General features: G+C 44.0%; 1 protein-coding gene across 2 annotated transcripts in view; it reads left to right on the top strand.

The window, feature by feature from the left end:
- The window catches only part of Diaph1 (diaphanous related formin 1), a 93,499-nt gene extending 79,115 nt beyond the window's left edge, over window positions 1–14,384 (top strand). For both annotated transcript variants that reach the window (XM_015485499.2, XM_015485491.2), the window contains 9 exons: window positions 565–659; window positions 996–1,097; window positions 1,470–1,709; window positions 1,828–1,957; window positions 2,675–2,799; window positions 3,716–3,880; window positions 3,968–4,103; window positions 5,917–6,003; window positions 12,387–14,384. In XM_015485499.2, the coding sequence (XP_015340985.1) occupies window positions 565–659; window positions 996–1,097; window positions 1,470–1,709; window positions 1,828–1,957; window positions 2,675–2,799; window positions 3,716–3,880; window positions 3,968–4,103; window positions 5,917–6,003; window positions 12,387–12,544 (1,238 nt within the window). In that variant the 3' untranslated portion in view covers window positions 12,545–14,384. The remainder of the gene's footprint in view (window positions 1–564; window positions 660–995; window positions 1,098–1,469; window positions 1,710–1,827; window positions 1,958–2,674; window positions 2,800–3,715; window positions 3,881–3,967; window positions 4,104–5,916; window positions 6,004–12,386) is intronic.
- The last annotated feature ends 1,980 nt before the right edge of the window (window positions 14,385–16,364 follow it).

Raw genomic sequence — 16,364 nt, 5'->3', positions numbered from 1 at the left:
GAAGCAGCAGTAATGGGAGTAATTGTAGACAGTAGTGAAGTGATATGCTATACTATAAGGTCTCGGTCAAATAGAGAAGGCAGATTGGAACTGACACACTCAGAAAATGGATCAATTGTCAGAAGGTTAGAATGTGCTCCTGGTAAGTTTGAAGAGTCAGAGATTAGAAAGTGAGCATACTAGAAGGGAAGGATTTGTTTGTTAGAAAGAGGGACAGTTTAACAATCAGAGCAGGTCATGGCAATGACAGTTTTGAAGAGGGAGTCCACTAAAATAGAGTGGGGTGAAGTACTTTGATGTATGTATATAAAATAGATCAAAAGACTTCCTGTGTGAGCAAAGGCAGGAAAAATCATAATGTTTATAGAATGTGGTGCATCGTGGCTGGTGTGTGACATAAATGTGGAGAATGATGAGAGAATGCTTTAGACACTGAACTCTGGAGCTGGGTTTTAACTGTAAGGGCAGAGTGACTTTCAAAGAGCCTTCTTGGGGAGATTATACAGCAGAATGGGTTAGAAGGGAGAGGAGACTGAGAACATGTCTTATCTCATTTTCTGGCAGCAATCTTTTTGGGTTCCTTCCGCATGCCCTATCAAGAGATTAAGAATGTCATCCTGGAGGTGAATGAGGCTGTTCTTACGGAATCTATGATCCAGGTAAGGAGCAAGGTTGTCTTATAGGAGCTGGCTCTTCTGCATAACTGGACATCAGCCTCACCTCTTCCCTCCTTAGCTGAGGAAGCTCATCCTCTACCATCATAGACTTTAAATGCTAGCTTTGGAAAAGCTGCCATTTTTCTGGTGGTCAAGTTATTTTGGCATATTTATCAGAAGTCCTGCCATTTTGCTGGCTGCTCCCAACCTCCTACAGCCCCGTGTTTCCTTTTGTAGTGGTCCTTGGGCAGAGTCTGGGACTGACAAAAGAGTAAATCATTTAGACTTAAGTTGTCAACTGATTCCCCTTACAAAGAGATATCCTTTTCTCTCTTTCAGAACCTCATTAAGCAAATGCCAGAACCAGAGCAGTTAAAAATGCTATCTGAACTGAAGGATGAATATGATGATCTGGCAGAGTCAGAGCAGTTTGGTGTGGTGGTGAGTAAGGCCTGGGGCATTCTGTTTTTTTCCCATTCCCTTATTCCCCTCTGATCTAGAGAATAGCCTAGACCCTTGCTCTTAGCTATTGCCTATTTTGAGCCTATCTTTCATTCTCTCATCTCTCTATTCTGGAATTCATCTTCCCAGAGGAGGCTTTGCCTCTTTTTCTGACTTCTCTGTTTATATTAGCTATAATGAAATTGCTTGGGCTGGGGATGTGGCTCAAGTGGTAGCGCACTCACCTAGCATGTGTGAGGCTCTGGGTTCGATTCTCAGCACCACTTAAAAATAAAGACATTGTGTCCACCTAAAACTAAAAAAATAAATAAATTAAAAAAAAAAAAAGAAATTGCTTGTCTTTCCCACTAGATGGGCACAGTGCCCCGCCTGCGGCCTCGCCTCAATGCCATTCTCTTCAAGCTGCAATTCAGTGAGCAAGTGGAGAATATTAAGCCAGAGATTGTTTCTGTCACTGCCGCATGTGAGGAATTACGCAAGAGTGAGAGCTTCTCTAGCCTCCTGGAGATAACCCTCCTTGTTGGAAACTATATGAATGCTGGCTCCAGGAATGCTGGAGCTTTTGGCTTCAACATCAGCTTCCTCTGCAAGGTAAGTCATGGGTTAGAGCAGGACAACAGAGAGAGGGCTACAGGCCTCTGTGGAGCCCAGTGTCGCCTGAAATAGTCTTGGGCAAGTCAATACTAATGATTTCTCCTCTCACCCCTAGCTTCGAGACACGAAATCCACAGATCAAAAGATGACATTGTTGCACTTCTTGGCTGAGTTGTGTGAGAATGACTATCCTGATGTCCTCAAGTTCCCAGATGAGCTTGCTCATGTGGAGAAAGCCAGCCGAGGTGAGACAGATTGGAGCAAAGCCAAAAGGTGGTTCCAAGCCCCAGCAGTCTTCTGGGGGAGAAAAATAAGACACAGTGTAGATTTTAGATCATTTTCAGTGTAGACTATTTTAAATGTGAATGGGGGAAGGTTTAGACACAGTGTCTAAGCCACAAGGGAGGAGCATAAGGCTGAAGAGAGGTCTCCATGTGTAAAAATGGAAGAGCTCTTTCCCTTTCTGGGAAAACAGAAACACCAAAACAACAGGAGAGGCAGGTGTTTTCAGTCTAGGTCCATATTTGTTGTCATTCAGAAAGCAGACTGGATTAACAAACCTCATGCTTCACTCTCCTGGGAGTAGGTAAAGCATTCAGTAGAAATGGGACAGAATTCTGCCCTGCTTCTATATTTTTACATATGTCTCCCTCCTCCCAAACCCGGTTTTCTAAAATAAATGAAACCTAGATCTCAGAGGATTTTGTGGATTTTTTTAAAATCAAATGAAGTCTGCCTTCTGATCTTAGTACCATACACCTTGTGGAGGCTGGAAAACCAATTATCAAATAATTGTGGTCTAGATGCAAAAAGGAAAAGTAAATGTGTGAAATAACTAGAGGAGAATACATAGAGAAGAAAAATAATTAAGTACCAGAATGTGTCAGTAGGAAAGGTGAAAGCTAAGAGGTCTTGAGGCTGAAATTACCAACAAGCTCTTGCTGTCTTTTTGTTTCCTGTAGTTTCTGCTGAAAACTTGCAAAAGAACCTAGATCAGATGAAGAAACAGATTTCTGATGTGGAACGTGATGTTCAGAATTTTCCAGCTGCCACAGATGAAAAAGATAAGTTTGTTGAAAAAATGACTATATCCTTTCCTGAAAGAAAAAAGTTGCTCCCTAGGAAGGGGGTGGGGGGGGACCACTTCCCCAAGGGGACAACAGGATAAATGTGGCTGCATTCAATTTTTCTTAAAAACAATTTTTTCCAGCCTGGCATGGTGGTGCATGGCTATAGTTCCAGAGGCTCAGGAGGCGGAGGCAGGAGGACCACAAGTTCTCAGGCCCAGCACAGTGGTGCATGCCTGTAATCCCAGTGGCTTGGGAGGCTGAGTCAAGAGGATCATGGGTTCAAAACCAGCCTCGGCAACAGTGAGGCACTAAGCAACTCAGTGAGATCCTGTCTCTAAATAAAAATACAAAATAGGGCTGGGGATGTGGCTCAGTGGTTGAGTGCCCCTGAGTTCAATCCCCAGTACCAAAAAAAGAAAAGAAAGAAAAGCCAGCCTCAGCAACTTAGCAAGGACCTGTGGTACTAAGCGAAACACTCTCTCAAAATAAAAAGGGTTAGGGATGTGGCTCAGTGGTTAATCACCGCTGGGTTCAAAATTTTTTTTTTGGTTAAGTACATAGCTCTTGAAGTATTTTTATTGTGGAACTGAAAGCAAATCATTGCTGCAGAACTTCTTTCTGATTTTCACCTCATGAATTTATTTTAAACAAATCTCTGTTGCATTGGTTTTTGTGCTTAATATTTGCTGTGTTTCCACGTAGTATATGCAAAACAGTCTCTTTTTAAATTATCACCTCCTATTCTCTAGGTGTACCGAAGTTTATGATTTACCATTCTTCTGTTTGGATATTTAGTTGTTTCTGGTTTTTCGCTGTCATAAACAGTGCTGTGTTGAACATCCTTATGCATGCCAGTATGCATCTTCTAGTAATTCTCTGGGCTAGAGGAGTGAGTCTGCTTATTGGTCTTGATCCTTTACTCCTTGGCTGCACAGCTTTGTAAAGGATGCACAGGAACAATATAACAAGCTGCGGATGATGCACTCTAACATGGAGACCCTCTATAAGGAGCTAGGCGACTATTTCATCTTTGACCCCAAAAAGTTGTCTGTGGAAGAATTCTTCATGGATCTGCACAACTTCAGAAATATGTTTGTGGTGAGCAAGGACTACATGCTGACTTTACACAGGTTTCATGTTGGTTGGTGGTGGGTATACATATGTTTGAATCCCCCTGTCCTGCAGCAAGCAGTAAAGGAGAACCAAAAACGAAGGGAGACGGAAGAAAAGATGCGACGAGCAAAACTAGCCAAAGAGAAGGCAGAGAAAGAGCGGCTAGAGAAGCAGCAGAAGAGAGAGCAACTCATAGACATGAATGCAGGTAAGAAGCACAGAAGGGCTGATGGATTGAGAGAACAACATTTAGTAGGTTTCTCTATTTAGACTCTAGAGGCAGATGAGAATAGTTCAGGTCTGAGCTTAACTTATAGCAAATGATTTTGGTAACCTTCTTCCTCCTAGTTCCTAATGCTAAACTTTAAACCCAGTTCAGTTATGTGTACATTCCAGTTCTCTATGTGAAAATCTCTTGCCTCTCCTTTGCTGGTTCTTGCATTATGTCTCATCTCCCCAGGGATTTTAGTATTGCTGTTACACATACTCATTCCTTCTGCTCAGCCAAAGCTTCCTCTGGCTTGTTCTCATTCCCTCCACTTAATCTTTTGTTTTTTTTTTTCCCCAAAAAATATTTTCCTGAGTCTCCCTACACTTTTCTAATTGTGGCTGTCCTCCCTTTCTGCTTATTTTACTAAGTATTGTGTTGCTATGATATCATAAATGGATTGAACTTCTGGAAGGGGGCGGGAATCTGGCTACCCTTTTCTTTCTGCAGCAGAATCTCTATTTCACGACCAGAACCATGTCTTTGTTGAAACATATGGTCTCAATTACTGGCCCTCTGTTTCCTGTCTCTGCTTCTTTCCTGCCGTGGATTCCCTACTCCCTTCCCCCATGGGCAGCAGAAATACAGCATATGTTGTTCATGGCACTAAGCTGAACCTGAGGGGCCATGAGCATTCTGGAAATGAAGTGGTCCTCGGGTCTGCCAAGTCTGAAGAATCCGAGTGCTTTACTGAGCATAGGTGATAAAGACTACTGTTAGAGATTTTCCTTTATATTTTTCTGGAAAGCAATTCCCTTGTCCTTACCTCGGATATATATATATAAGCCACAAACTGCTCCAGTAAATGCTATTATAGGCCACCTGAGTATCCTTCACCTTTTTTCCCATTCTCCCTGAACCTCCAAGGTTTTTCCTCCTAGGAACTGGTTAGGACAAAATGGGGGAAGGTTGAGTCTAGGTGACAGGATGAGAGTTGCTCTGGACCAACAGGTGGCGTAGTGGACCTTGCCCTGTTTCTAAAACCTGGGTCAAACAAATGAGGTTGGAATGTAGGTCATCTGCACTGCTGATGTTCAGACAGCAGATGGCGCTGGGAGCAGTGAGCCCTAGTCTTGGAGCTGGCAGCCAACCCCACTCCTTGGGATTTCAGTTTTAGATTTCACTATCCTGAGCTGTTGCCATGGAAACCGAGCCTGGCTGGAACAAGGATTCTACATTAACTCTTTGTTTTCCAACCAATCCACTCCTCTTAGATGCAGGGCTGGCTTCAGGAAGAAATAGCCACTGGAGGCAGTACTTAAATGAAATATGCTCTTGATCAGTGGTCTCTCTTCATTTAGCCTTGCTTTGAGACCTGAACCAGTCTCTCTGTGAGATGAGATGTTTGTATAAATTGGAGTGAAACACTTTAGGGTAGAGCTGGGGTGATATAATTGTCTATTAATTTCACTATTGCTATCTCTGTACTTACCCTGCTCTTGAAGTTGGGCAATTTGATAATTCTGTGTGCTAGTCCTGATTAGGTGGGGAGAATGGCACTGCAGGGAAATATTCCAGGGTTTGCAATGAATAAATAGCAGGCAATGAAATCTTTTGTTTTGCCATTTTTAAACAGACACAAGTAAACACAGGCCTGTGAGTGTTGAGGTGGAGCCTTCCTTGTCTGTTGTGAACTTTTAGTCACTACAAAAGAGGGGATTCCAAGCAATAGCCATACATTTCATGTGGAACTTGTCATTTGCCATATTGCTCTGGCTGAAGAGTTTTACAACTGTATCTTTGTTCATGACAGAGGGTGATGAGACAGGTGTGATGGATAGTCTTCTAGAAGCCCTGCAATCAGGTGCAGCATTCCGACGGAAGAGAGGACCCCGTCAGGGTAAGTAAACAAAATGGAACCCATCCTGAAGCGGGTGAGGCCTTTATGTTCAAGGTCCTGCTAGTCTTGGGCTAAAGAGCAGATGTGGTGCTGTATAAGTTTAGGGATTTCCCAACATCCCAGCATTGAGAGTGGATTATCTAGTGCTCTTACTCCCACATTAGAAATACTGATATCAGAGAGACTGACAGCAAATCAATTACATTTGACTATTCTTGCATTTCTCCCATTCTTAAAGCAGAAATTTGGAACAAGGGCACCATGCTTCAGGACACAGGGATTTGAGTGAGAATTTGTGAATATGAAAAATAATTGACCCTATGGGCTGGGTTACAGCTAAATGGAAGAGTGTTTGCCTAGCATGTGCAGGCCATGGGTTTAGTTCCTAGCACTGCAAAAAAAAATTTTTTTTTTTTTTTACCTAAATACAAAACTACATTTGATATGGATTAAAATATAAAGAAAAAAATAACTCACACTTCACAAGAAGAAGACAGAAAAAGAACTAATATAGGAAGTATAATATCCTAGAGTGGGAAAGTGAGGCATCATTGTCCTCATTTGTAAGACTGTAGAGGACTACCCAACTAAAAGATTACCCTGTGTCTAGGAACTGCCTTTTCCTTGGGTGCAGTTAGAGTCTGCTATCCTTGCCTTCCCCACATTCATGCAACCTCCTCTCACATGTAAAAGATTTAAATTAGACTGAACCAGATCCTATAAAAATAATATAGAGATGAAAGGACAAATGATTCAGTCATTATTCTGGTGAAGGAATAATGGATAAGTTTCCTGTGAGGGTCACTGAATAACTAAGAAACTTTTTTTGGTGTGTGGTGCCCAGGGCCTCATGCATGCTAGGCAAATGCTCTACCACTGAGTTATACCCCCACTCTCAAGAGACTAGTTCAAAAGAAAGTATGGCCAAGGCTGCCCCTCATGTGAGGTTGATCTGCACCTTTATGTCTAGTGAAGTCCCTCTGGGGCTGGGAGTGATGACTTTGTCAGGTTGAAAAAGAATCAAGAGTTACAGAAAATGCATCATCAAAGATTTGTACTTCTGAGGGATGAAAGGTGTGTTCTCTGTTCACTGGTGTACTTTGTAGGCCCATTTGATAGGAGCTGCACTTTTTTTTTTTAAATAAGGGAAACTTTTTTTTTTTTTTTTTTTGTTATAGGTGGACACAATGTCCTTATTTTACTTTATGTGGTACTGAGGATTGAACCCAGCGCCTCATGCATGCTAGGAGAGTGCTCTACCTCTGAGCCCTAGCCCCAGGAGCTTCACTTTTTTACAAAGAGTTATGTGGCTAACTTTGGCCAGTGCTTAGCTATTAATATGCTGATGTCTATAGGCCTATAGTACCTGTCACAGCCTGAAAAACTGACATAAGGATCAAGGGTACAGAACATACCAGCACACATAAAGTCATTTTCCTGGCCTGAATGTCTTAGATTACTATGAGTTTTATATGTGATAGCCAGCTGCCTGTTTCTACCCAGACTGGAAGGGAAATTCTCTTGGACGGCTCTTCTGTATGACTTTAAAACCTTCCCTAAACAGAAGAGTCATTAGTTACATCTTATCTATTTTATGGCATTCTCTTGAGTAAAGCCTCTCTAACTGGGAGGAAAAATAGATATGAAGGGCTTAGAACTCTGGGCTTCTAAGAACATTTAGTCTTATGAATAGGCATTTGGGTAGAGGGTACAGCTGGTAGTACTTTTGTACGAGACCATTCCTACCACTGTATAAGGTGATATGACTTTACATTAAGCATTAGGCCTAATAGAAATACCTTGCTTCTCATTTACATGTCTTCCTCAACCCTCTCAGCCAAGTGCCTGTCTGTATCAGATTTTGTTGGGGAATTCCCTTTTAAAGGTCTTCCTGTAGAACTATACTAGAATCCCAGATGCTTCCTATACACAAGCAGCCAGACATCAGTGGCTTCCCTCTGCTGGGGAGGTCCCATTCTCTACTTCTTTCCAAGTGGGAAGTTGGGACTCAATAGGCAGAGGAAGCAGAGACTTTGTCAGAACCTAACATTTCAGCAGAGGACCTGAATTAGTCAAAGTACCATCTCCCAGAGAAAGAGGGAATAGGAGACTTATGCTCGGAGTGAAATTGCTAAGAGCCAAAAACAAAAAAAAAAAAAAAAAACCAGCACTGTCAAGCATATCTGCATCAGAGTCCTTTCCCAGTGAGGCAGCTGTCCCTATTCAAAGACACTGGCCTTTTCCCTAGAATTTAAAGGAATGTTGAATTCTTCCGGTCTCTGGAGACATGATGAAGTGTCCAGAAACAAAGACCCATTGAGGAGTTGGGAGAGGAGAGTTACTATCATAGGACTGGTTCATTAAAAGCAACATGTAAACTGCTATGATCTGCGGGTTGTGGGAGAACAATGGCTTGAGTGTCAAGGGGAAGAATCCATGTGATTGTATTACAGCTATTTTAGGCTCATGATTGAGTCAGCTTTTGGCCTTAATGACTCAAGTTTATTTCCACGGCCGAATTGTAGTCTCTTATACACAGGCCATTTGCTCACTGAGATGTAAGTCAAGGGAAGAAACAAATTCATTTCTCTCTCCCTTTTATTCCCTCTCCCATTTCCCAGCTTCCCTATAGGCTTCACCTATACCAATAGAACCTTAGTGCTGGGAAAATTCTGAAGAGTCTTCATGGTTATTATCTAACCTGCTCATAGGTGAAAGGAATTAGGGCCCAGATATGCATAGCTATCTAAAGATAGAGCCCACCTAGATCCATAGCTCCCTTTTGTGATTCCAAGTCCAGGGCTGTTTCCACTAAGCCTGCATGAATGGACAGGAGATGACCATGACCCCTCTGTATGGGCTAGAAATGCTATTTCAAATGGTCTCTAGTAAGAAGAGTTCTGGACATGATGAGATTTCTTCAGGAGCTTTTCTGATGACTACCTGACTAGAGAAGGTTGGTAAGAGTGTTCCTGAACCACCACTATTCTTTCCCATCTTTTGTAAAAATAGGACAGGAAGTATAATTAGAGTTTTAGACAGTAATGAGTTATTTAGGATGGTAATGGTTGCTCCATCTGTCCTAGTTTCCTCTTCCCTAAGGAAGCTTATTAACAAGAGCGCTTCCTCTTTAGTAGTAGTTTTGAGCCTATGTTTTATAAAGGTCTTTTTCCAAGTCATTAGTATTTTTCTAGTTCAGCTATACTTCTAGTGCCATATGGTTAATTTTGCTGATGTTTTTATCCTAGTTCACCCCTAACTTCTAGGAATCCAACCTAAGAAAGCTTTGACAAGTATCTTAAGATTATTCCTTTGCCCCACAGTCTGCAAGACCATTCTCTTATGAGTTAATCATCCTGCCACATCCCCTCAAGTCAAAATGGTGACCTGGTTCTGTGGCTACTTTTTAGCCTTTTTTTTTTAATATTTATTTTTTAGTTTGAAGTGGACACAATATCTTTGTTTTACATTTATATGGTGCTGAGGATTTAACTCAGTCCTCAAGCATGCTAGGCAAGCACTCTACCACTGAGCCACAACCTCAGCCTTACCTTTCAGTCTTAACAAGTACTTAAGTTTGGAAAAGAAGGGGAGAGGGCTGGGCTTGTGGCTCAGAGCACTCACCTAGCACATGCCAGGTGCTGGGTTTGATCCTCAGCACCACATAAAAATAAATAAATAAAATAAAGGTATTATGTCCAACTCAACTATTGAAAAAAAAAAAAAAGAAAAGAAAGGGAGAGGTCATTTTTTCTTGATTTTTCTAACTACTTAGTGTAATGGTGGCAGTGGAAACCAGAATGCCTAGGTTCTGTTGATTCTGTTGCCAGTTTCAACAAGAGCTTTCCCATCTCCAACCTCAAAATTTAAAAGGAAAATTTGCTCTTCTCCCTACCCACCATCTCTTCCTGGTTCTTATAAAATACATTAGAAATTCCCAGAGTCTAGAAAAATCCTAAAACACTGTTATTAGGTACAAGTGTCTTCTTAGTTTAAAGGAAGAAGCCAATTAAAGCAGCAGCTTCAGACTTGCCACACTGGAACTCTAACTTTGTCTTGCACAGGTCAGGTATCCCCAAAAGCCAGTGTTCTTTTTCCCAGGTTCTAGAAGCAGAAATTATTTCAACTCACAAACTAGACATACACTGAAGTCACACTGGGCATATACTGGAGAGAGAGAAACACACACATAGTTGCAGTACTGCTAGAGATTGAATTCAAAGAGCAATATAGCGATCTCAGAACCATCACCTTTCTGGATATGAGAAGTGGGATCCTAGAGAAGCGAGTACTTCAGGTAAGAGTGAAAACTAAGCCAGTCTGAGGAAGATTTTCCTGAGGAGGAGAGACTGAGAAGGAAAGTGGGAGAAGCATGCACAGAATAGAGCCATAGAATCAAGTGGGCTCCTTTTACTCACCTGTCAGATGTTAACACTACAGTTTGTATTCATAATTCAAGTGAGTGCTTGGTAAAACCTCCAGAGTTTATGTCTCATATCTCTGATCTGCAACAAGATAAGCCCTTATGGCTATCAGTCAGGGGCTTCACTATTCTTTCTCCTCTTGGTAGATGACCCCTTATGTTCCTGGGAGGAGGAGGAGGAGGAGGAGGAGGAGGAGACCTATAAGTTGGTAATCTGTGGGCATGCTGTGTGCTCCCTGCCTGACCTGTGGGTAGCCTCTGCAGGCAGGAAGACAGTGGCTCTGGGTCATGGCTCTGCAGTGAGGCTGACAGGCTTCAACACAGTGAAGACTTTGGGCTCTCTGATTTCATTTGGCTTCTGCCTACCTAAAGCTTTTTGCTGCTCCAGAGGAGGCATTTTGTTCCCTGGCTCCTCTGAACTGTTCTTCCTGCTCATGTCCACAGCTGTGCCAGTCCTGCAGCTCTCATTTAGGAGCACTCAGCCTTTTCATCCACTCCTGCTTCTTTAAGGCTTAGGCACTGCTTTCTCTACTCCACTTTCCTGGGTCCCCAAAAAGTCGTATTCTTTATTTCTTTCCCCTTAATTTAATTGAGCTATAATTCACATAACTAAAATTCGCCTTCACTGGATTTTAATATAATCACAAGGTTTTAAAATTATCACTGCTAATTCCAGAACGTGTTCTTCATCATCTCCAAAAAATCCTATACCCATTAACAGTCATTTTTTATTAATACATAAAAATTACATTACATGTAATTAGGGGGTATCTGGATGTTTTGATTCATGTAGACATACTATGTAATGTTCACGTCAGGTTAAATAGTGATCTCAAACATTTTATCATCTCTTTATTCTGATTCTCCCCTCCCTATCCCTTGGCAAACACTAATCCACTTTCCATGTTTTGGATTTGCATGGACTAGACAGTTCATAGGAATGTACTGATATATATGGCCTTTTGTATCTGTCTTCTTTCACCTTAAGCTAGCTAAGCTACTTTATGTATTTGCAGTCTCTGTGTGCTGCTTCTAGGGCATGGGAAGAAGCAAAACATCATGAGATAGACATAATCCCAAGGAGCTGCCTTCCTGTTGAAGATGCTGGGGTCATAAGTCTAATAACAAATATTAGAGTGTTGGGTACAGGTCCCAAACGTTGACAGAATCACATTGATTGACTGGTTCTTCTCCTGGGATGACAACTGGAACTTCATAATCCTTTAGGCAGAGATTTCTTCATAGGGGTCCCATCTTGGCCATCCTTGATCCCAGCCCTATCTTTTCTCACATGCCTTTTATCCCTCCCCTACCAGCATACACACTCATATTCTTTACCTGTCTTGTAGGGCCCTTGAAGAGGTGGGAAAGAGCCAGGCATTTGGCATTGGTTATTGGAGAAACACATGGGAGTATGGTATACATGTGATGCCACTTAGTGGCTGCTACTGTTTTTTGTAAGAGCCCCCCAGCAGCCTTCAGCAGACTGCCTCCTATGAGGAACAGCCCTCCTGGGGCTGACTGTAATGTATTTTTGCCTAGGAGCTTTCTGTGGACTGCCAATAAAATAATAATAATAATAATACTCTATACCAAGCTTTAGCCTCTTTAATTTCAACAACCCTGAGAAAATAAACTTTGAGTACATTATCTCTCTTTAAGTATGACATGCCAATACTTAAAACCAGTTCTTTCCCTTTAGCCCTGTTCAAACCTTAGTACTGTTATCACACAAGGAAGGAAGCAAGGGTAAGATACGCACTCTCTTATATTTTTGCCACCCAAAAATATATCCCATGGGCTGGATCTCTGCCCCTCCTTCTTCAGAGGTAATGGTCTTTGTGAACCAGAAAAGGCAACCATATTTGCATGGCTTCTGGCTGAATGTCTACTATAGAATGTGAAAGAGATTCAAAACAAGGTCTTCCATAGACAGCATCTCTCATATCTTCTCTTGCAGCCAACAGGAAGGCTGGGTGTGCAGTCACATCTCTGCTAGCTTCAGAGCTGACCAAGGATGATGCCATGACTGCGGTTCCTATCAAGGTGCCCAAGACCAGCGAAGGAGTCCCCACAATCCTTGAGGAAGCCAAGGAGTTGGTTGGCCGTGCAAGTTAAACTGGATCCCTGGGCCATGGCAGCTCCTAAATGGAGCCTGGATTGTCTCGCCCTGCAGCATGTGCCTAAAGGGTCTAGGGGATATTCCTCTGGGGCAACCACTTCCACTACCCTGACCCCATCTTTCTCTGGCCTGCTGCTCTCTGAACATCACATACATCTTCAGCTGCCTGGAGACCAGAGGAAAGGGTCGTGTGGAAGAGGCCTGAGACCAACTCAGCCAGCCCTGGCTATTGTATTACCAAAGCAGGGGACCCGTTTGCTGCCTTAACCCTGTTTCCTCTGTTACTCAAGAGGGCCTTGTCTTAGACAAAGTGCAGCCTGCTTTCTCAGCCCAACTTTCTATTGGGTATGTTCGTAGGTCAGACTTGCTGAATTTGTGCTTTTCTTTTGTGGTTTCTCTGGCCCTGAGAACAGCATGGAGCTTATGAACCTCTGGGCTAGATCCTTCCCTTCATTGCTGTCACCTATGCTCTTCTCTTCCCCTCCTAGCTGTTGTTATTTATTACTAGTGCTGTGGCATTGGGAGCTGCTTCTAAGAAGGCCGGAGCAAATCCCACCCTTACCCCTCTTCCTGGAAAAGGCTCCCCAAAATAAAAAGGATCTGTACCACTCTACTTGTTCCACTGTGGTCCAGGCCTGAGCCTGTGGACAGGTAGCTATGGCATAGTAACTGTACCGGGTCCATCCCCCAGCCCATTGCCATGCCTTTTGCCTTTGCCTCCCTAGACCCTCTGTATCAGCCTCCAGGCTACTGAGCCAGGGTGCCCCCCCCCCCCAATCATTGCTTCTGCAGAGTTTTGATGCATCTCATTTGGGGTATGGGCTATAGTGTGACCATCCCAACACCTCACCCCCTATCTCCAAGGAAATGGGAGGTGGAGCCTCCTGGCTGAGAAATTGTTTTGCAAAGGATCTATTTTTGTACGAAAAAAAAAATTTTTTAAAGAAAATATAACTTCCTTCCCCTGTCCCCTCCATAATGTAATAAGGTTTGATGGTAGGTTCAGAGTTCTAGGGCTCTCCTTACAGGCCATAATCCTGAACATGCCCCTGGACCTTGGCCTCAGTTCTCAAGCCTTTTGGACTTTGAGACTTAGGTAGAACTCCCACCACCACCACCACCATCCTGCAGCACTTCTGGGGCAGGAGGAGCTTCTGATTGGGCTGGGCCAGGCCCAAGAATAACAGGAGCTCTGAGGTTACAGTTTCTATGAATTTAATAGATTATCAAGCCAAATGTACAAATGCTAACTGGGCACTGGGAATCTGGCACAGGGGTTGCTTGCACATACACCCTGTGCTCCCTTCTGAACAGTGGGCACACCAAACTATTTGGTGGCCCCAACCTCAGGAAGCTCAGATTCTCTGGCTTAGGGTGACACTTCTGTCTCCCTTGTGCCACTTTGAGCCCATCCCAGCTAGGGAGAGAGAATGGTACTTTTAGAGATTGGCCCAGAATTATAGTTAGAGAGTGGGGAGCTAAGGAAATTTGAGGGGGCTTTGTGGCCAGGAAGGGGGGTTTTGGTTGCTAGAGCTTGTGTCCAAAGGGGCAAAGGCAACTCTTCTGGGCTATTTCAGGGAAGACTGGTGAAGGGGTCCTGTTGCTCCCCTGAGTCACCTTCTTCCTCTTGCTGGCTGACATCTAGGGTTTTGATTTGACCCTTTCTTTTTTAATCTACTTTTGCTAAGATGAATTTAATAAGAAAAATTTTTAAAAAAGAGAGGAGTATACAAAATGCAAACCTGTTCTCTTGCCTCTTGGGCTTCTGGGATGTCATCACCTCCAGTTTGATGGGTTTGTTTCCAACTGTTAATAAAGCATTGAAACAACACCGCCTTTCAGCCTCCTTTGTGAATTTCTAAGCTATTTTTCTTTTCAGTCCAGGCTCCTCTATTCTTCTATCAAGGTGCCCAAGAACAGTGGACTGCCAAGAAAAAAAAGTAATACTCTCTCCAAGCTTTAGCCTATTTTATTCCAACAACCCTATCATAAGAAAATAAACTTTGAGTAGTTTCTCTCTCTTTAAGTATAACACGACAACACTTAAACCCAATTCACAACCCTGGTTGACAAGTCAGTCAGAAAGCTAAAGGTGCCAGACACTATGCTTGAACACAGGGCTAGAAATGATTAACACATGATGTTTTCTGCCCAGCCAGAGCTCACCTCAGGGCCATTTACTTTCCATAAAAAAATAAGGAGGTGATGCAGGGGTTGGGACTCAGTGGTAGAGAGCACTTGCCTAGTACTGGTGAGGCACTGGGTTGGATCCTCAGCACCACCTAAAATTAAATAAAGAGATTGTGTCCCTATCTACAACTAAAAAAAAAAAATTTTTTTTAATGAGGTGACTTAAGCCCCCTGGCTGTACCACATTGCTGCAGTGTGGCTTGGACACCTTTTCTTGAACTGACTTCCAGCTCCCCACTTCCCCATGCCTCCGATGTCACACAATTTCACAGCAGGACCTGTGCCTCTTTGTGCTGAGCAAATCCTCTGACTCCCATTTTTCCCATTCCCAACATCTGTTCTTTTGGTGACCACATTCAAGAATAGAGAGACTTAGGGTGGGCTGGAAACCAGGAGCCTGCCCAAGCAGAGGCAGACCAAAACTGAACAGTGGGCAGACCAAACTCTGGTGGCCCCAACCTCAGGAAGACTTTGAGTACATTATCAATGTACTCAAGCTACAGAGGTCAAGCTACAGATGACTTGCAACTCAGAGCCATACTTGCTGGAGCACTTCAGAGACCCCCACAAAGAAACCTTACCCGCCAGGAGCAGTCCTGAGATAGACAGGGAGGGGCCTGGAGAGGACCACAAACCATGTTGGGCAGCCCCTGGAACTAGAAATAAAAACCTTTTAAATAGCTCCAAGGCCTGGGCAGTTGCCTCCCACATATGGCCGAGGTGTAGAGGTGGGCAGCGGGCTTCCTCCCTTCCCCTCCCCAAGAGGCCACGTGTTTCTGGCTCAGAGCTTTAAATTCCCACATGCCAATTAGGGGACCAACCACAGCTGCTCTCGTGCTCTACCCGTCTGCTGCCCTGCCTGGAATAGAACCCAGGCGCCCGGCACCCCGCCCCTCTGCAGCCTGGCTCTGAGAAACAAAACACTTATCCTATCTCAACAACAGTGCACACCACCCTTCCTCCCACGCAAGAAAGTTGCCCCCAGATGCTTCGTTGGAAGGCTTGGTTTCCATGACAACAGACCAGGAGGTGATAGAACTAGCGCCCCCCACACACACCATCACCACCCTCATTCCGCGCGGAGGAAGCCCAAAGACAGCCCTCAGGCTCAGCGGTTGGGTAGGACTCGCTGACCCTCCACATAATCCTAGTGGTCTATGATTCTGTCCTAACGCCCCTCCGGGTTCCCCCTCCCCCTCTTTCCTGCAGCTTCTGAAGCTGCGGCAACCTCGGAATTCGCTGTGCTGGGAGTAGGCTGGCGGAAGGGGTGGGGAGATGGGAGGGCGAGAGTGAATGGAGAAACACCGAGAGCAAAGAGGGAGGGCAAGCTGGATTTTCGGGCCATCTCATTTCCTGCTCGCCTTTTTAGCCCCCTTGACCCCCTCGAGAAAAGGATGCGTCCTCCAATTTGTCTGTCTTTGCTGGTAAGAGGTGAGAGGGAAAGCAAGTTCCAGGTGGGAAAATACCGCAGGGAACAATCTCCGCCCCCGCCCTCCGCATTTCCTCCCACTCCGCGGTGTTCCCAAAACCTCTAGGCAGCAGGGGTAGAGGGAGTGCGAGAAAGAGTTAATTTTGGCGGGGAAGGGGCGGGCGAACTAAGCTAACGTCCCCCGCGCCCTCCCAGAG

Source organism: Marmota marmota, unplaced genomic scaffold (genome assembly GCF_001458135.2).
Source record: "Marmota marmota marmota unplaced genomic scaffold, marMar, whole genome shotgun sequence".
Lineage (NCBI taxonomy): Eukaryota > Metazoa > Chordata > Mammalia > Rodentia > Sciuridae > Marmota > Marmota marmota.
The sequence above is the reverse complement of the archived record's forward strand: the minus strand, read 5'-3'. Positions and strand labels throughout refer to the sequence as shown.